Genomic DNA, 22,080 nt, shown 5'->3' with positions numbered 1-22,080 from the left:
AAAAATTGTGCTTCTAGGAAATATCAACTGCAAGTTGGCAGAGCAACTGACTAGCAGCCGAGTGATATGTATGTAGTTGGGCTGATCAAACTGTCTCGAATATGCAAGCATGGCTGATGCAATCACTTAAATATGCAAACCTGCACACACGCGCACATGTATGTATGGATAAACATAAGTACATTTTCATACAACACATTTGCTATGTTGCATGCCACAAGCGCAGATATGCAACACAGCAAACGACAGTTACGCGCGGATAGGATAGCAACAAGCGGCATTTGAAAAGCAGCAATTTGAGTGTAGCATATTCGTCTGCATTTGTAGCTACGGCTTTTGTTTGAGCTGTATGTATCAGTATGCGCATTGCACACGTGCAAATGTACATATATACTCGTACATATGTATATGTATGTACATTAGACTGCATCACCCAAAAAAGCTTTCAGTTTTTCCGCCGGGATTACAAAATCTTGGATATTTAATATTTCGGAAAAAAAGTAAAATTTACGTGAGCTGGACGGCTTTGAAAATACCTCCAAAAATTGGGGTTCTTATGAATCAAAATAGTTTCTTAAAGGATTTTTTGAAAAATCTTCCCTCAGGTGACAAAATAGTTTAAGCTAAAAAAATCTGTCATCTGAGGTGATTTTTTTTTTTTCATGGGAAGTGATGCTGTCTAATGTACATACATATGGACATACATATATAGGTAACATATTTAAGTATATAAATGTGTTTGCCACATTTGCTACATGCCATTGCGTCGCTAGCAACGATTTCTTCTAAATTTACTGCAAACAATGGTGCAAAGTTACAGCAGCAGCAATTGATGTTATCATTGTTGCTGCAGTTGTCTATGTACGCGTGAAAAGTCATTGCATGCGTCAGTCCAAGATTTTCAACGTCATCGCCAAACTGCCAATAAAGTTTCGCAAGTTATTGGCTTTAGTTGAAGCGAGTTTTGTTTCATGTTGCAATTGTTTTTTTTTTATTTTATTTTTTATTTTTGGTTATTTTGCTGCTGCGATTGGCGGTGCAATTGTGGAACATAGCGTAAATTTGATGTAACACGATTTATTCGCTTGATTGTGCGCATTCATTCAAGAAAATTAATTTCACGGTTTGATTGTGTGTATGTGTATTCAATATACAAGCAATTGAATGAAATGGAATGAAAAAATATGTACATAATAGTAAGGAAAAATTATTAGATACTTTTATTTAGCTTTGCTGCAGACACAGACCTTAGAACTACAAGAGCGAGCTATGCGCCATTTGTCCGTTAGATTATTAAACTCGTTCCAAAGGACCTTCCTGAGAGCCAAGAGTGCTTCCACTCTGTATTGCTTACTCAATAATTTTTTGTATGTAGCGGCACAAATTGAAAGGCCTTTTCCAGACGTTCTTCTAGAGTTGCTTCTTTAATTAATCAAAATCATATTTCTGCAAAGTATTTATTCAAAGCTTATATAGAATATATTTTATTGCCTTTTAGCATTGAAATTCATTCGCTTAATTATTTTGTAGGGCCTACGCGTAGCGCCTTTTTAAAACCCTTCTTCGGTAAGTCTTTTAGAATAGCTTCACTTAAGAAGGTCTACTTAAATTATCTTCTGGGAAATGCGCTATTTCTCGAGTACGGTAATTTTAAATGATTTATGAAAATACCTCTTTTGGCTGTTGCTCTCGCGTATAATTTGTCAAACTACAGTCTTAAATAGATAATAAATGCTGTGTCGCTTACCTGTTGACTATTCAGCGATTGTGTATTTTGCATGACTTTATCGAGTATGTGCAAAATTATTTCAGCTGCCATCTCACGCTCTAGTTGTGTGCCTTTTAGCTGCAGATAAGTATCGACCTGAAAGGGAAGGAATGTTGAGCACAAAGTGAATGGTAAATGTGTAGAAAATAATAAGGAGAACATAGGTATGCACATCTGGTAAAATAATGTGGAAAGTATTGCTGCATCAAGTTGATGTGCTGGTAAGTAACTATACACAGAAAAAAAATGTGCTTATAACTTTGCAAAATACTTCGTATCGCATTTGACTTATATTTCTTGGGGGGGGGGGGGGAATTTGTAAGTAAAAGGCCAAGGCGAATTCATATTAGGTGGAGTTTCTAGAGCAGCTGATCTCTACGCAATTTTTGCTGATTGTCAAAATGATATGTTTCTTGTACTATTGTTGTGTTCTGACTGCCACTGTGTGTGTAATTTGTTAGTGTAGCTTTTCGTTTTTATGATGCCGCTTTCGCCTTATATAAATTCGCCTTGTAAACGGCTATCCGAAAAATGTGACTTTGTCACAAAAATTTGTTCGATGTAGGCCAAAATAGTTTTGTTTCCCAGCAGCATGCAAGTTGTACAACGGCAGTAAGGAACTCACGTCAATAGCAATCAAATTATGATGCTTGATAATCCGAAAAATGGCAATTTTTATAAGGTTTTTATCCTTGCACATAGCCGCATTTAACAGAGATGCGTGATGTGAGGACAAAGAAATGTACAATATTTGTGCATACATGTAATGCAATTGGCTCACTGCCACACATGGACACAGCAGATTGACAAGTCGCAGTAGAGAAATCTACATACCTGTCAAAATATCGTACTGTTAACAACGGCCGCGGGATGCCTTCATATAACATCCGAATTTTATTGACTTGAAGGTCTTACGAGTCGTGTAAGGGTATACAATTATACCGTAGAGAATATATCACAACAGAAATCTATTTGAAGTAGAGTCACCTCCTAGCCATACAAAAATGCGATCTAAATAAATTGACGGTTGGAATCTAGACATGCATCGCACGAACTTTGGAACAGGCAATGTATAGACCAGCTATCAAAAATGAACACCATTTATGTACATAAACTCCTGCCTATCTCATGTCGTCTTCAACTGTGTTTGTACTACACATTGCAGGCCAAAAGCTGTATACTTCAGCAGATTAAACGCCTGCTTATCCAGACTAGGCAAGGATATAATGGACATACATACATATGCCCTGCAACTAACTCTTCTTGCCAGCTACAGCCGCTGAACTAACACCTTTACCCCGACCCGTCGAAATAGCATAGGTTTTTAGGCCTAACGCTCGGCTGAGGAATAAATGGACACAAGTTTTTCTGAAGGTCTGGATTGTATATAGAAAAGTAATTTCTCAGTTGTCCCAGGTTGGCGATTTTAAGCTTTTTTTTTTTTTTTTGTAATCAATTTGAAGGTCAAGTAGTATAAAATTCGTTGAATAAACCTGAAAATTCAATACAATTCTTCTGAAGTTGACCTTGAGATGACCTCCCATATTCGGATTTGGTGACAACAAACAAAAAATAAAAAAAAATATTTTTATTGAATAAATTCTTTTGCCTCTTCGACCCTCAAATGACCTCGGATTCGCATTCAAGGCGTCGAATATCATAGCGATGTAGAGGTTTGCAGAAACTTTTTTTTTTGTAAACCTGTGTTATTTCAAGTGTACATATATATTTGTGTGTGTATATATATACATAGACAGATAGTGAAGTTGCTGTGTACATACATATACAACAGACAGTGCTGCACGATAAAAAGTTTTAGCAACTCGTTGTCAAAAGGCCACTCAAGATCAACAGAAGAGAGGCGCACACAAAAAGGAAGTACCTTTGTAAGTGTGCAAATGGGAGCAAATGGCTTCCGGTAAAAGTGAAATCTAATAAACTACGATTTTCTTTAGGAGACGCCTTTTTTTCGAATATTAAATTTTTTCCGCCAACTTTTTGCAGGTATGCAACGCAGCACATTTTGTAAGTTGTATAGTTAATTCACATCAAGGAAACTCACATATGTATGTACATACATGCACATCCTAAAAATTGTTCACATGAATGTATGGGCTAAGCAAAGCTCAAAGCAGAGGAAGAAGCGATCAAAAATTGCTGGCTGCTGTAAATTTGTAAGTGAATTATAATGAAAAATTGCACTTTCTGAACTGCGAAGAACTTTCCTCGACACCGTCATCATCATCGTTGGCATCGTTGGAAGGCTTTTTTACCTCTTAGATGAGCGCTGCCACTTTCGCTATTTATTTTATTTGTTATTTCTTGATTCTACGTATTTTATTTTCCTGCAGTGCATTTGCTTACTTTCAGGTTGATGGAGAATTTCGGTGCTGGCAAGCAGAGCCACAAGTTAAGTGGGTGAAGTGTAAATGTGGTGGCACCTAGAGAAATGTGCGGTTATGTGAAAGGCTGGTGGATAGAAGAGCAGCTTGCCAGCCAGCCAACCAAACCACCAACCAACCAACCTACCAGCCAAGGCAGTGGTTGCATGCGCCGTCATTTATACGCAGCTGGCAAGTACTTGTATGGGCTTTGCTTATATGTAAGTGCATACGTAGATACATTTTGAGTTTTATGTATGTGAATATGTCTTTCTAGGGAATCTATTCATACTCCCGCCAAGCAAAATAACTTTGTCACTTTTTCGACTTTGGATGCAATTTTGAAAAATGAATACGCAGATAACTCTAGAGGCACACATCTCAGTGCGGTCATTGTACAATTCAAGTTGCATCTTTTGTGTGAAAAATTACTGTCGTACACTTTGTTGTAGCTGATATTAAAAAAAAAATTGTGTGAGAACGATTTTTGACTTTAACATTCTTGTGGTGTATAAACATTTTAAATGCAAATAAATTTTTTATAAAAAGTATGTCACTAGCTGCGACGTTTTATCTCTGCTACTGCGCATACCCGGGCGTATACGTGACATTTTTGCGTTGAGTACGTTTTAAAAATGCACGTAAACATTCGCCAAACAATGGCGCTGCTGTGTGTGCTTGACATACATTAAATAAATATAAAAAAACCGATTGCTTTTACCACTACATAGATAGAAATTTGTATGCGGTTCTTGTTTTTTTTTTGCAGCATTCTAGGTCACTCAAGCAATCCACACTCGAGTGGCATTTGCCAGCACCTGCCCCCCTCTCGTAAATACTTTAATGCTTCGATGACTTCCAACAAACAGCCACTCACTCCTCACTCCTTCGGTACTCACCTCATGCAGCATATCGATGAGAAATCCCGCCTCGCCGGGCAGAAAGCGCTTATGTCGCTTAACTGTGTACTCGAAGCAAGCCTTCAGTATGGCCGATGAGTTGGTCTGCTGGTAGCCGGCGCTTAATGCACGGAATTTATTGTAAATCGCCAAAAGTTGATCGTGTACGCAAAGCGAGAAATCGGGCAACAACCATGTCGAATTGCCTGTGTCGCGGCTTTCGCAGATACGCCGCGAGTGGCCTTCGAAACCGCGCGGACAATCGGCTACAATGGCGGCGCCTGGTGCGCTTGTTGGCCAACGGACACCGTAGAGCATAGCGCTGTGACAAACATGCACCGCATTGCGGTCGATAACGGTGATGTAGACGCTCTTTGAAACGGGACGCACAGTATTTGAGACAATGCAAGTGTACTCGGCAGATTTCTGTGCGAATGAGAGTTGTGAAGCAAAAAGGAATAAAATAAATAGTTAAAGCGAAATGCCTTCAAAGTGTACAAAACAAAAGCCACAGCTTTTATTTCTTGATAAAAATTAAAGCTTTAATGCGCACTTGAGTATCGTATTGTGGTTGCGCTGTTGACTTACATACCTGTATGTTGTTAATTTTCAGTATGCTGCCATCTGGATAAAGGTCTTCCCACATCACTGTGGCGGGATTCGATTGAAAGAGTACACCGTTGCGTGTCCAGCTGTAGCCGAGTTGTGCGTAGTGTTTGATGTCATCGTTGCCGGGTGAGAGACAGCGTACGCGTAGTGAGTCGCCGCGTTGCAGTGTCACGCTGGCCGGATCGACGCGCAGGCGAGGTGGTATTTTAATGTGCACATGGAGCGAGCGGCACTGCTCAACGCCCCAATCGGTGACCTGATGGAAGAGAATATTATAATTATAGGTACATAAAAAGGTAGCGAAAATCAGAGGATTTATATCATTTTCGGTAAAAATTTGTTTTGGACTTAACTTAAAAGTAATGAAATATTGGCGTGGAAGATTTTCACACAGTACTCCGTATGCACATACATATACATATATTACTTTCTTCATGTATATACAAATTTTAGAATGAATTTCGAGTGTGCCATAAAAAATTGTAAAAAATGGAAATCATAGCCATCTTTTACTCAATGTATTTTTTTTTTTTCATTTGGTGGCACACTAGTCATAACACAAATGTAACACTAGATTCGTTCGTTTTGGCAAGAAGTTTAAATTTAAAATTCAAAAAATTAAAATCATTTTTCACTTAAATTGCTTTCGTGAAATTGGCTGTTAAAATTTCAAAAATTACAATCCAACTACGTCAGATATTCGGCATGCTGTAATTTTTTCAATTTAGTTGCACACTCTTGAAACTTCACATAAATATATGTTGTATTTGTTGCCAACGTCCATTGCCTGTTATATGAACATTCTGTTTGAAAACTTCCCATAATTAAAAAAAAAAAAAACAATTATGTTTTTTTTCGAGTGGCAATGAAAAAATCAATAAGTTTGGTAATTTTTCGCCTAAATAAACTTTTTAAGGCCAATATTGTTCAAATACTTTATTGTACTTGTTTCTGGAACTCCACTGATTGAAATAAATACATGAAGAATGCTTTAGCGTGAGATTTGCTCATATCTGTAATTATATTTACAAATTGTTTCTTTTAAGCATTTCATTTCACAAATTTCAAAATTGACACTTCTCCTAAGTAACGGGTGATTTTTTAAGAGCTTGATACCTTTTTTTTTAAAAAAAATGCATAAAATTTGCAAAATCTCATCGGTTCTTTATTTGAAACGTTAGATTGGTCCATGACATTTACTTTTTGAAGATAATTTCATTTAAATGTTGACCGCGGCTGCGTCTTAGGTGGTCCATTCGGAAAGTCCAATTTTGGGCAACTTTTTCGAGCATTTCGGCCGGAATAGCCCGAATTTCTTCGGAAATGTTGTCTTCCAAAGCTGGAATAGTTGCTGGCTTATTTCTGTAGACTTTAGACTTGACGTAGCCCCACAAAAAATAGTCTAAAGGCGTCAAATCGCATGATTTTGCTTATTTACGAAGCCATTCAACCAGAAATGAGCCTCATCGCTGAACAAAATTTGTCGATAAAAAAGCGGATTTTCTGCCAACTTTTCACACATTCAACACATTTCGAACCGAACACTGATTTTGGTAATAAAATTCAATGATTTGCAAGCGTTGCTCGTTAGTAAGTCTATTCATGATGAAATGTCAAAGCATACTGAGCATCTTTCTCTTTGACACCATGTCTGAAATCCCACGTGATCTGTCAAATACTAATGCATGAAAATCCTAACCTCAAAAAAATCACCCGTTAGTTACAGCAATAAAGGTACAATTAGTTTAGACATACGCGTAAACCAATATATTGGCCAAATAAATATATTTTTGTTCAGGAATTGTTTGGTGTGGCAAAGTGACCATCAGCTAAAAAGGAAAATACAAAAACAAAATCTTTTCGCTTCTGGCTTAGTTGACGTTAACTAGACTATAGCTGTTGCCTTGTACTTAGTTCAAAATTTTTTGAGTAAACTCATAATTATACTCAAATAAATCAGATCAGCACACACGCTTTCACATCTAACTGCTGGGACTTATTCCCTTTTTAACGTCTTTAATGTCACCACAGAGGAATTACAAAATTCAAAGAATTAGAGTATTTATGATAAGCGGTTTTAATTCACTCGAATGTGGTTGCAACATCATAAAAGTTAATTAGCTATAAAACTCGTGTTGCATTATTAAATCAAGTTTTGAGTCCAATGTCGAACGAAGTGAAAATATGGAGCGCAGAGTTGGAGGAAAGAAGACTAGTGAATGTGTCGTTTACGAAGGGGAGGGGGAGGGGGGGGGGGGGGGGAAAGAAAAAAAAACATTTATTAAAATGCAATGCTTGGGTTACAAGGGGGTTTTTTAACTTTAATACTCAAAATTAAAAAAAAAAAAAAAACACTCGCGCTAAAAGACAAACATTTTGCAAGTAAGCGAGTGGGGTATAAATTCATACATTAAAGTATTTATAGCATGAATGTATGTAGCTAATTACAAAAATGTGGATACTTAAGTATAAATGTGCATGTATCTACAGATATGTATGCACATGACACGCTTTTATGAAACTCATGCCCGCATTTTTTATGAGCTGTTAAAATTGTCAACCAAGCATTAAAATTAACAAGAAGAATTAAATGGAAGAGCAAGTATGCAAAAAGTATAAAAAAAAAAAACTAGAATCTCTTGAGACTGTGACGAATTGGTACAACTCTATGGCAAGCGCTTAAATGATGACATTAAAATGGGTGTTAATGAATTTGCTCGTTTCCTCTTTATGGCTGTGCATTTCGTTGTAACAGGAATCGTTGCATCTCTTAATTTTTTTTTTACTTTTGGCCGAGCTTCCTTCTAATTGCATCGGAGCGAAAGAAGACAAGAGGAAGTGTGGATTGAGTTGAGTACATAAATATGTATGTACATAGAACAAAGGAAAAATGCCAGCATTATTTCATTCCATTATGGATGTATGTATTTGTAACTGCTTATAGTTATTATTTAGTTCGTATAATGCATAAATGGAAGCAAAACCGAATTTCAGAGTAGTTTACCTATTTCTATTTCCTTGTTACTTTGCTCTGCTCTATAATCTTTCTGGTATTGTACCTTAGCAAAATGCATTTGTGCTTCACAGATCTTAGAAAATTATTGCACACACCATAAAAGAGGTGGCGAAATTGCCAATAAGAATTTTAGTTTGCAAGCCATTTTTTTAGGCAATTAAGTTCAATTAATAGAAAAGATGATGCAGCCAGTAAGAGCGGATAGACATTTTATCATAGTTAAGGTTTAGGAAAACTTTGCACTGATTCTGATTTGGTTAGTTTAAGTAGATTATAACTAGCGGTACAATATCAGATTCATTCTAATGGGTGTATGCCAGGGCGTATGAGTAATCTATGTGTTCACATTTGTGTGGTATTCACCAAAGAGAGCAAGTGGCCTGGCACTCTGGCAAACGAGCAGATGAGCTCAAGCAACGACTGTCTGCTCTTTTGCCAGACTGCCAGGCCACTTGCTCGATTTCGTGAGTACCACTATTGTTTATTTGTTTCTAACGTATTTCGAGCAGACTTTTTGGCAAACAATATTTGGTGAAAATAATGGGCCTCATGCATAAAAAGTGAGCTTAAGTGAGCTTGAGCTCACCCCTTCAGTGCAAAAATTGAGTCTGAGCTTAAGCTCACTTTTTATGTATAAGGCCCAATATGTAGCATTTAGACTGAAATGTAGAACTGGAACTTAAAAATCCCATAAATAAAGCAGAATAAAGCAGAAAAATTCAGGAAAATTCAAAAAAATAGACGTGAATGAAAAGGGTTGACAAGTTTCTCAAAAACATCCAGATATTTGGTGTATGAAAAAGTTCCGAGTGGTTTCTAGAGCTACATATGTTAAAAGTGTCATGTCGTCACCTAAGGGTGAAAATGTGCCAAGTCGATGTAGTTTCGTATTACCTGCCATTTTGTATTGAAAAATAAATTTTGAAAAAAAATGGACTTGGCACCTTTTCACCTTTAGGTAGCGATGTGTTTTCAGTACGAAATTGACTGGGTAAAAACTTCAAAATCAAAGTTAATTTTTTTTCTTTTACTTGAGCCGAATTCTGTTTTTTTTTTATTTTTTCAGCAAACGGAATCTTATCATGCTGAAACCGAAAGAATAAAAACGGCGAATAATTTGCTAGAGTATTTATAGTTAATTTTACGAAAGTAAGCGGTGGCCGAGACTACGCTGTAAATGGTATATTCGGAAGGTCCAATTCTCGATTACTTTTCCCACCAATGCGCGAATTACGTAAGCAATGTCGGCTTCCAAGTTTTGAATCTTAGCTGGCTTATTGGCGAAGACTTTTAACTTCACCTAACCTCAAAGAAAAATATCCGGTAATGTTCTATCTCCGGCCAACATTTGAGTGAAATTATTTTTAAAAAGTAAATGACAGAGAATATTTTTCGCGTAATAATAAATATTCAGACATCCAGTTCCGTTTTAATATTTTTTTAAATCTTATAAATTCCTGCAGTTAGCAAGTATTATTAATTTTGCTGATCATTATTTTTTTTTTGCTAAATTGATTAATATTTCAGAAAAAACTGCAAGCGTTGAAAAAATGTTTCCCACTATTGAACTATTGAGCCACTTAAACGCATACGTACATATGAATGTATGTGTTTACACATGTATGAACACATTTCCATTTTATTTTCGACTTTTGTTTTTTCTATGGCAAAGACTTTGCTTTTTTTCTATGCCAAAAACTTTGTTACTAGGGAAATTTGAAAAGTCAATTACTTTGGATTTAGCGCACGGCAGTACCGCTACCGTAAAATGCCATCAATAAATATGGAGACAACTGTAAAATTTTTAAAATGAAAAAAAGCTAGTTTTGTGTGCTGATTAAAGGCCAGTATGCAGCTCTCAAGCAAAGCAAAAATCCATATAAAATACGTACAAGAAATGGTTAAGAAATTTTCTTGTGTAAAATTTTCTTGAGGTAGTACGCAATTCTTAAGAAATTTGCTACGCTTTCTATTACGATTTTCTAATTTTTTTTTGTGAAAAAAGAGCACAAGGCAACCCATGCTTGCCCGTTCCATTATTTCTTGAGGAAAGGAAAGGAAATAATGACAATTATTTTCTTGACCGTTTTGTTGAGAGCTGCATACTGGGCTTAAGTAGGTACTTCTTTATGCATACACAATCCATGACCGAAACTAAAGAAATCATCGATAAAATCCATGTTATGGCGGACGACCGGAGAACGAAAGTGTGTGAGGTGGCTGAGGTAAGCATCTCAACTTAGACATTGTATGTATGTATTTACATCAATATTTGGATATAAAAAGGCTTTCCACGCTATGGATGCCGCGCTTGCTCGTGCTGTACCAAAATGCAACCGTGTGACCACTTCAAAGGAGAGTTTGGCAAGGTTTGAGGAGCTTTGCACCGCTTCGTAACCGTTGACGAATGACATGGATCCGCCACAACGTACAATGGACCAAGGAACAATAAAGAAGTGCACAAAAGTTGGTCAAAGTGGGTCTGTCGGCGAATATGTTCATGGCCAGAGTTTTGTGGTATGCATGTCGATTACCTTGAAAGGGGCAATATTATTACAGGCGAATATTATTTAGAGGTTTTGAATATGTTCGATATTAATTTGAAACTTAAACGACCAAGAAGAAAAAAGTGATGTTCGGATAATCAAATGCACGGGTGCACACATCCTACCCTATACAGCACATTAACCAGATTTAGCCCCGAGTGACTATTTATTTCATGTTCTTAAACTCAAATAAATGGATGGGCGGTAAGAGATTTGGGTCCAATGAAAAGATCGTCACTGAAACACCTATTTTGAGGACCTTAAAAACCCTATTATTTGGAATGAATTCAAAAATTTTGAAATAATACGCTGCCGAAAGATATATCTTTCATTCAAAATGAATTGACTTTTGGAATTGCCCTCGTGTCATTGAGTATTTTATTTAGTTCACAATGCCATTCGATATTCTACTCAAACAGAGGTAAACATATTTAAATTAAAATGTGAGAAGCAGCACCATATTTTCCAAGCGACTAGCTTATGCAGTGGGTAAACGCTCGAGTGTCACTGAACTGTACTAAAAACACTTTTTTTCGGAAAACATATTTATGTACGTTTTTTAAATAACCGAATACAATTTTTTTGTGTTAGAGTTGCTTATCATATCATTTGCAAGTGTATTGGATTTTTTCAAGTGAAATTTGTTGTAAACAGATACGCTATTTTTATGTATTTTTTCAGTATTAGTCTATAACAAAAAAGGTGCGATTCAAAGTTAATAAATGTACCGATGTGAAAAATGATGGCCGCGGAAGGTCATGGTTTAATTAAGGTTTAAATACGACATCATTCTAATGGCGTCCAGACCCCTATTGCAAGAACGAATTCGAAGAAGCCAAAATGTGGAGCAGTTTTCTATTAAATCGGGTTGAATGTTATGAATAGTGCATTCAGTGTGGGCTTTTAAAGCATACAGAGAGTCTAGTTTACTCACCTAGGCCAATGACTTGAAATATCTGCGCAAGAAGTAGTCCTATAGTGTTCAATCACAACTTCTTAGAGGTCAATCCAATGTTACAATTCCTTAAAATAATCTAATCGCCCAATGCTTTTCAAGATAAAGTACAAGTTTCAAGTCTATAAAAATTACCGCTGATTTTTGAGTATTTTTTTCGCTGAGAGCGTTGCGCGCCTTCTTTCATATAAAAAAAAAAAGAAAAAAATCCGAAAATGAACCCTCGGAAAAAAAAATCAAAAAATCAACGGCAATTTTTAGCGACTTGAATTTTGCACTTTATTATACTAAAACTGCTTACTCAAAATTTTTTTTTTAAGAAATCGAATTGAAAAGTTGAAAATTTCGATGAAATTTCCTACATTAACCCGAGTTCCGAACAATAAAAAAAAAGTATTTAAGTGCGCCTGAGCCACACGCAATCAAAATTTGATTAATTCATACAGTTGGTATACACAAAGAGACAGATAGAAAGACATATATCTTCGTCATTTTTGGGAAGTTTAAATAGTTATCTGTTAGAGTGAACATATTTTCCTTATCAAGCTTATTAAGTAATTGTACGATGAAATCACAAACAACGTAAATTTTGTAATTACTTCCCTATATTATTCAACGTGCGATATGTATGTATGTATGTACGTATGTAAGAATAAATTGATTCTGATTCAGTTGCTTCATTACACAAATTATGTAAAATATAAATATTTTATTCTGACAGACAGCACTTTGACATATGAGATTCAATAGGTTATCAGTAAATTAATAAAAGTGAATAATAAAATTTGCATGTTTAATAAAATATCCAAAAGTTATATCTGTTCAAAAAACCGGAAAACAACAAATGCTAGCATTTAACAAAGAAAAGTCTTTACATATTGCCATGTTCATGTATGAATGCGTACAGGAGAAAATATGTACATATCTATGTATGTATGTACAAACGCCTGCAGGACAATTACATTTGAGTTTTCAACTTCAACAATTTATGTGTCTAAATTTTTTATCTAAGTAATCAATGGCTGGACATATGTATGTATAAATACATATATACCTGCTTTTATCAGCAAATAAATATACACATATGTACATACATATGTATCTAAATATGTATAGCAATTTATTTTTGTATAATTTTATTGAAATATATTCATTCATTGTTAATTTGTTTTTCATTTAATTTAACAATTTTTCAAGTCATTAGGATGCAGTTAGTTTATTTGTCTGTGAATCAGTTCCATACGACTGCACAATACTTAAATACATTTAAAGTAACATAACAACAAATCGATGTAGATATAAACATCTCTATACTTAGACAAAAAGTCAGCTAAATATACTTTCGCAGTGTATGTTAAATTACGTATTTGTATTGAAAGCCGGACAAAAAACTTGTTTGTTAGTCGATAGATGACTGCACTTTGTCATTAGTTGTTGACAATGGCAAAAAAATTAGTCTATTCGAAATATTTACCACACGAATATTTTTTCAGCATAAATGTTCACGTTTCTCACAAAAAAACGAAGAATAAAACAAAATTGCATACATATAGTGACTGAAACAAGTGACCACGTGTTGATTTTTTTTTTATATTCGTAATGATTTCCTAGCTATAATTTTTGTTATTTTTTATAAAAGATACCGTCCAAGCTTTAATGAAAAACCATATAAATCACAGTTTCATACTTTATACAAAATTCAAAAAGATTTTCATCATAAAAAATAGCAAAAAAAATGGTTAGCTCGGAAAATAAATATTTTTAAATCAAGCTTTCTAATACGAATGAAATCGGACCATACATAGTGATTAATCAAATATATAAACTCGTGCGCCACCTATCGGCGAAATTTTTAGTGGACCAAATCGGACTATAATAACGGTTTTCCAAATATTTCGACTCCTGCAGCACCTATCGGATTAATTAATCATTCACATTGCATTGTCATCGATTTCTGGACTAGATTTAAAGTTTCGAGTCTCTAGCTCACACAGCGAAAACTGATTTTGGCGAGGTATGAGTAAGTGATAAAACCTTCCTTTTATGGACCGATATGGTTCATATTTGGAATGTATATTACCTACATGAAAAAAATTACGACACAAAAAAAAATTTACTCGATAGGTGGCGCAGTAGGCGATGTTGAATGGTCCGATTTGTTTCATATTTAGAACGTAGGTACTCAAACGGAAAGAAATAACTCCACAAAAAATTTAGTTGTAAAAGCTTTTATTTAAACAGTTGTTTTCAAATTACTTGTTATAATATTTTCTTGCCTTTAATTAACCAACTTAACCAAAAGGAAAGGTTGTCTATTCGTATGAAAATTTTTTATTTTTTTATGTATGTATGTATGTTACCGCATAACTTTGGACCACGTTAACCGATTTCCATAATTCTTCTTTTAGAGAAAAGGTGTTACCTCCCATAATAATTTGGTTTAAATCAGATCATTATATCATGATAAAATTAACGATAATCTTAAATTTTTATAAGAGAATTGAAGTCGGTTTTATTTTATGCTTACAAATTTATTGATTTATTTTGTTTTACATATATTGTTTTAGTTTGCCTTATTTTACTTTAGATTTTGTTATGTTTCATTTAAGTTGTTTGTCTTATTTGATTTTATTTTGTTTAATTAATTTAATTTCATTTAATTTTGTTTAGTATAGTTAAATTTTTTATTTTACTTTATTTCAGGAACCGAATATAATCGAGACTTTGAAGGACTTTTATTTTAAAATCGTAGCAAAATCGTAATTTTTTATTTATATTTTTACTATTATTATTTTTATTATTTTATCATTTAAAATCACAAAATAATGGTTAAAAACCCATCGAAAAAAATCACATAATGACGATTAAAAATTATCGATGATATAAGAATCACATAATCAGGATAAAATTATGATTTTTGTTATAAAAATTATAATGGTTGCAGTCCCTGTTTTATTTTGTTAATTTTTTTATTTTTATTTTTGCCGTGTGTTATTTCATTTTATTTTAGTTTTATCTTATTTTCTTTCAATTTCTTGTATTGCATTTTTTTATATTTAAATTAATCTAATTTTTTATTTTATTTAGCTCTCCAGATTCTCTATGGTATTGCATCGAATATTTTTATATCAATATAAAATTTAAATGCCAACAAAAAGCCAGCATATTTAACTGTGATATGTACATGTATGTTTATAATAACCCTAAATTATTAAACACCTAAACTTTATTCTAGTTACTAAATAATAGCAAAGGTAATATACTATGCATTAAATTCTATTTAAATCTGTATAAATCTTTAATTGCACGAGAATGTCATTTAACGCTTGATTTACCTGTGCACATCAGCATACTATTCGAGTAAATACTAACTCACAAAAGTTCATAAGTTGATGTTATATGTATGCATGTATGTATCTAACAACAATCACTTACCAAGTAAACAATAATTAAATTTCACTTCTGCTTAAATAATTCCGCTTCAAATTTCCTCTCTACTTCTTCCGGTGCAAGTATTTACTAGCACAACTACATACATACATACATACATATATCTATATGCACAAATGTATGATCACCACCAACAACAAACTATACATATGAAATTCTATAACTCCACTTGTTATTAAGTTTCGAGAATATAAGTTTCTAAGTAATCGAGCTAAATACTTAGCTCGTAAGCAGAGAATGAGTAGCAAGTAATCGCATTCTGCCAGACATCACTTTGATATGTTGTAGTAATTTTATTTATACTTCGAGATCCAAATACGACATATGCACATACGAAAACGAATATCCTTTAATCTTTATTTCGTTTGGCATAAATTCATAGCTCAAATGCATGCAATTGCATACAAACATACACAGAAGAATACACACATACATATGCATGTTTGCAAAAGCAGCAATCAAATGCTGAACATCAATCCGGGCTTGGCTTGGCATGGATACGGTTGGATTGGCTAGCAACTATTATGCATTTCGTTAGCCAGCAGGCGCACCAACCAAAACTTACATACCATACATATCTGATAAAAATAAAAATAAAAATAAAAAAAACAAAAACAAAAAACCAAACTACAAATATTAAAGAGTTAAAAAAAAAAAAAATAGCAAGAGAGCAGGATTGCAAGTGCATTCAGTATGGGCAGAACAGTCTCAGAACCAACTGCAATTGCAGCAGCTAGAGTTACAAATATGTATAACAGGATGGGGAAAAAACGAAGCTACCAAGCAGACTACTATCTACTTGGGAGTATTTATTGTTGCTGCTTTATTGATACTCATTGCTGGAGCTGGTGCTCAGCTGTCTCCGGAGTCGCAACGCAACATCAGTAACGGAAATATGCATTGCAAACACAATTATATCCGGTTGCTTGCATTTCTATTCAACTTCCGCTTACAATCTGTCTATGCTCGTACATGCATACATATGTATGTATGCATATAAACTACATATATATATTGAAAGTTGTTTGCCAACTGTTGGGGGCTTACTATTTGCATTCCCCGACAGCCATTTGCTGGCTGTGCCACAGTTAACCCAAATACACACACACACACACACACACACACACACACACACATCCATGTGTGTATATACTAGTCTGTTGTTATGTGCCGCCGTCCGTTTCGCCGTTGGCTCTTCACAAATATTACAAAAATATTGCAAGTCGTTTTGAATCGATTTCATTGCAACTGATTGTGAATTGTGCAAACAAGCGCGTCAAAATATTTGCATTTGAGATTTCTTTACTTCGATTTCATCTCATGCTTTTTGGCTACCAAAAACAATAAAACTATGGGACGAGCAATAATTGTAACTGTGATTGAAAATTATGCCAAATATGCAGAGTGAAGTTGGACAGGCTAGTAGAAGTGTTTCTACATACAGTCAAGTTTGTGCATATTATCTAAGTAAAGTCTAGTGCTTTGTTGGCTTATTGGCATATGGAATTCAATTTTGATTTATGTATATACATTCATACATACATAGAATTTTTTTACTTATTTTTTAAAGCCTTATCATGCATGTCGAATTTGAGTTACTCTTTGGAGGTAGTTTAAATAATGTAAACTATGCAATTGTTTTGTAATCGCTTTCAAATTCATATCTTACAATATTTACTACCTAAAACTAGGCCATAATAAATTTCGCACATATTACTTTTAAGCGACTTCGATACACATACATACATATGTACATGATTGGACAGTTAGTTTTTTAAGGTGACGACGAGATAACAAAATCCGCCAAAATGACTACTGTCAAAAATAGGCAGCCAACAAATGTCAAGTGGGTTTAGATAACATTTAAAAATATAATGATTTTAAATCTATTTTTAGCGACATATTTATTTTTGGGCGTACCAGTTGTGGCAGTGGTAATTTCGGCGAGCTATGTTATTTCGTAGAAGAAGCGATGCCCCCAAAAAAAGTATTTTGGTCAAGGTGATGTAACGCGATGTTTGGAAATTCAAAGGATAAAATTTCTCACCATCACTATGTAAGATGCTAATCTTTTGGAAAAACTATTTAGTTATCCTTCTGTCGTGGGAAAGCAAATACGAAGGCGAAAATAATAGCTCGAATATGAATACTAGTATGTATGACTTTGAAAGTGGTATCGATGTCAAATTTTAGATGATTCAATCGATTAATACAGCACTAATATCTCAAAAATATATTATAGATATATTGATAAAAAAAACGATAAACATGTCAATAAATTTAAAAACATTAATGTTTATGAATAATGGTTTGAAACAATGTTGCGAAGACTTTGTCGATAAATATTTCGTTATTAACATCGATAAATGTAACAAGAGCATAGTATGTAATGAAGAATGCCTAAATTAGAAAAAGAAATATAAAACCTTAAAGGAATGTTATTGAATGCATTCAAAATAAATTTTTGGTTAATTTTAAATCAACTTAAGCAAATCCTTTACATATTATGAAAACCTTGTGAAGGGAAGGAAGACTTTTTTTTTGCTAAAACCGGTTGTTTTTTTTTGCCGAAATGTATTCTATGGCTTCGCACTCTAACTGGGGAAAGAGGCTACGCAGTACTATTGAAGATGCCATCGAGGCAAAATAGCAAGCCGAAAAAACCTTAGACATGCTTACGGATGGTTCGAAAATAGAGGATGATTATGTAATGAGGATATTGCATGGAACTTACTAACATAAATAACATGTAGAACAATTTAATAAGTTTGAAAATGTATCAGAATAAGAGATTGAAGCAAGTCTGAGTCATAAATGATGCCTACTTTTGATATGCTTGAGAGCTACAATTTCAATTTGGCATCATTATAGCTTAGTCGGTCTATGTGTGGTGCACAGACAGCCAGATTAACCTAACCCTGTGATCTACTTAATTATTATTTTTAGAAAAGATTTGGAATATATACCTTTCCTTGCGGTGCTAGATCCCAACGGTGCATAGACAAAAGTGACTGCTATAGGTCAAATTGTCTTACATATCGTTTTAGGCAAAGATTATTTAGAGCAATCTCTTTATCAAGTAATCAAAAAATCGATTTGTCATGATGCGTTTGAACTAAGCTATTAAAGACGAAAGGAAAATCGTTTTATCACTTAACTGATTTGGGGAACCAATTAGGAATTACTTGACAAACAACAAACGGAAAGTTTAACACAGTCTTGCTTTTAGCCAAAACATTACACATTTTGATACAATTTAGGAAAATAACCAACGACTAAAAATACTTTTGAACAAGACTGCAAAAAATTCTTTAAAAGGTGTGCATTCACCCAATGATGGCTAGCATGTTTTGTGATTCTTTTCCTTTTATGCTATTTTTAATATATTTGCATTACGAATTATTTTATAAGTATTTTATTCTTTTTACTTAGGCACATTTGTGTGGATATTCATTGAAGAACTCACGTCCCTCATACAACTTTCCTTTCCTTTTGCTTATTTAATTTCATTTTGATTGTTTTTTTTTTTTTCTTTCTATCCATATTTTATTGCATTAATGTAACATTTATTCAGCATTGTTGTGTTAGTAGGCTATTGCCTTGAGTTATTATCACAGAGCAGAGCGAGTATAAATATGTGCTATTCATCGTCTAGACCGGAAAGCCCTAGCAGCGTTTCTAGTGTTGTTGTTTTTTTTTTGTACTCTTGTCTTGCGCTGGAATTCTTCAACTTTTAAAATACTTTCTGCAATTGTTGCATTGTGTGCATATGGGAATGGCGTATGCAGAGGAAGTATGCACAGGTACTCACATATGCTATTTGAACATAGGAAAGGCTGGTTCAGAACTTAAGGTGAACACCTTTAAAAATTTAAAATCAATGGGAACAATTTAAGTTAATTTCAAAGTTTCAAAGTTGAGCAAAAAAAAAATATATTTATTTTAGTTTCTAAAATTTTTGATAAAATATTTTTACAATGTTTTTTTCTTTTCAAACCTTCCTGTTTTTCAACAAATAAAAAAGGCCAAACTTTAGTATGATCTAAAACAAGAAACTTCAAAAAATTTTTCAACTTTCCTATGCGAATGGGAAAAATTTAAATTTGTAAGTTGAGTAAACGAAAATATTGTTTTACATGTTAAAATTTTGGTAAAATATTTTTATGAAATACATACATATATGACAAAACAAAGCAGCTGTTTATAGAGCTTGCAAAAATTTTATTTACTTTGAATTAAAAACAAACGTTGTATGCATTTCGAGTAGCTTTCCGCGAATCATCAGCAACACGACTAAAACATTAGTAGCGCTAATACATATGTATGTAGATATAAAAAGATAGACAAGAACACCGAATGACAAACGTTATACATAAATACGAAGCTTGTTATACGTTGGTCTCACTCTAATCGCTATATTAAGCTTACTTTAAAAGATTTAGTTTGCCTCCTCGGGAGCCTACTTTTTTATATCACATTAATTTTCACTAAAAAATAGAAAAAATTGTGCTCTCGGGGTTTTCACAAATTTTCAATTCTGGCTTTGACATAAAAAGAAAGGTTAATTATTAGGCCCCTTCCGAAATTCCGACGACTTGAACGCGATGCAATTTCGGAAATATTTGTATAGATTTTTAATTAGAAAATTCCGAACTTTGCAGTGAAACGGCTAATATAGCATTGCTGATGTCTCTTTTATAGTTTTTATATAAAATACTAAATTTTTCATAAAAAATAACAACAATTATTTAGCAAATCGCACCGATTCCAAACAGGACATGCTTGTACAAATATTTTTCAGTATATTTATGTCAAATTCCTATATATTGAACTTCAAAAAATGTGAAATATCTTGTGCTAAAATTTATAATGATTTATTTTACATGTATAAAATTTCATAAAAAATCTTCGAAAATCTTAGTTTTTCATAAATTTGCCTTTAAAACTCTAGTAGAAAAAGAGTACTAAATTTAGTACTATTTTACCAAACGGGTCTTCTTTTTTTCCCTTTCTGCAGTGCTTCAAAGTAAAAGCTTCAAAAATACAGCTTTCCTTACAAAATCTTCGAAAATCTAAGTTTTTCACAAATATGTATTTACAACTTTGGTAGAAAAAGAGTACTAAATTTAGTACTATTTCACCAAAGGGGACATCTTTTCTTCTCATTTTTCCAGTGCTTCGTTAGCTTCCAACATACAATAAAGGTCTTTAAAGAAATACTGCAACAAAAAAAAAAAAAACAAAAAAATTATTTAAAAAAAAACAAGTGTACAAGAATGTTTTCTCGTGGGTATTCCGTTGAAACTAGCGCTGCTTAGCCTTGTATGTATATTCAGGGTTGTCCAAACTTCGTTGCAATTGCGATCTAGACGCATCTGCTTGCCGGTGCGTGTCACAAAAAGGGTACACGTTAATCCATAAATGCCACAACGACTGCACCAAAATTCCATACACACATACATATTCATACATACATACATACATATCTAAGCAATGAACAAAATGTGCTCAAGTACCGTCATGGCGTATGAGCAACATAAGTTGTTATGAAGATTTCAATGTACTATGTATGTAGACAAAATATTTGAGTAAGCGTAGCCGGCCACCAGTTTTGTGTGCTACAGCGAAGTTTATACACCAACGCAGCGATAGTTGGTTGTATTCTCAGCGAAGCAGATAATTTGATAGCCACACGGGGGCGTATGAGTAATGCTGAAAATTCCATTAAACTTCGAACGTTAGTTGAAAGCAACTACTTACTGGAAGTGAATGCTGTGGCTTCGGCTTTCTGTAACCTCCTTACAGCAGCATGTAAGTGCACACGTCAATGATGAGATGTAAACTGTATAGCAGCGGGAAAGGGTGAGTTGCAAAATTACACAGCGTAGAAAAAACACAAAAAAAAAAGTTACTCACACGTCAGGCTGAAAAGCGTGCAAGTTTCGTGCATAATATGCCGCTGAAAGTAGCAGCTCTGAAAGCATTGCAAAGTTGCTCGGGCGGCTGCTGTCACTGTTCGAGTTTTCTGTTTTTTGTTGCGACCAATATGTATATGCTGAAGCTTTGTATATATTTACTCACATAAGCGGCCTCACACCTACACGCTTCAGCAAGCGTGTCACGTAACAGCTGTTTATTTATTTTTTTGTTGATTGACGTGGCGCGGCAAGCGTGTTAACCTTTACCGCTGTTGGTTAGTGTTTTCCTACTTGTTCTTCAGAGTATTGGGGATGCTTTTGTTGGCATGTTTTGTTCATCAGTCAATATGTGAAAGTTGTTGCGCTTCAGAAGTTTTGAAACAGCTGGTTGTTTTTTGTTGTTTTGTTGTTAAACTAGTTACCTTCGCATGTGGCTATGCAAATGTAGATGCTAATAACTTGTAAGTATGTAGTTTGTTTTCTATGTAAATTCCCACACGCTGCTTAAAAACATGCTTATCGTATGGGAGCGTACAGT

General features: G+C 34.1%; 2 protein-coding genes across 2 annotated transcripts in view; one reads left to right on the top strand and one right to left on the bottom strand.

Moving 5' to 3' along the window:
* The window catches only part of LOC118735905, a gene marked incomplete at its 3' end in the record, with an annotated part of 539,363 nt that overhangs the window by 147,333 nt on the left and 369,950 nt on the right, over positions 1-22,080 (bottom strand). Inside the window, 3 exon segments of the mRNA XM_036465930.1 lie at positions 1,748-1,864; positions 5,049-5,474; positions 5,641-5,913. Coding sequence (XP_036321823.1) covers positions 1,748-1,864; positions 5,049-5,474; positions 5,641-5,913 — 816 coding nt within the window.
* Positions 1-22,080, top strand: part of LOC118735910 (serine protease inhibitor 42Dd) — a 253,616-nt gene that overhangs the window by 170,881 nt on the left and 60,655 nt on the right. The window lies entirely within an intron of this gene.

This window comes from Rhagoletis pomonella, unplaced genomic scaffold (genome assembly GCF_013731165.1).
Source record: "Rhagoletis pomonella isolate Grant_MI unplaced genomic scaffold, Rhpom_1.0 Rhpom_scaffold_00003, whole genome shotgun sequence".
In the NCBI taxonomy this organism is placed as follows: domain Eukaryota; kingdom Metazoa; phylum Arthropoda; class Insecta; order Diptera; family Tephritidae; genus Rhagoletis; species Rhagoletis pomonella.
The sequence above is the reverse complement of the archived record's forward strand: the minus strand, read 5'-3'. Positions and strand labels throughout refer to the sequence as shown.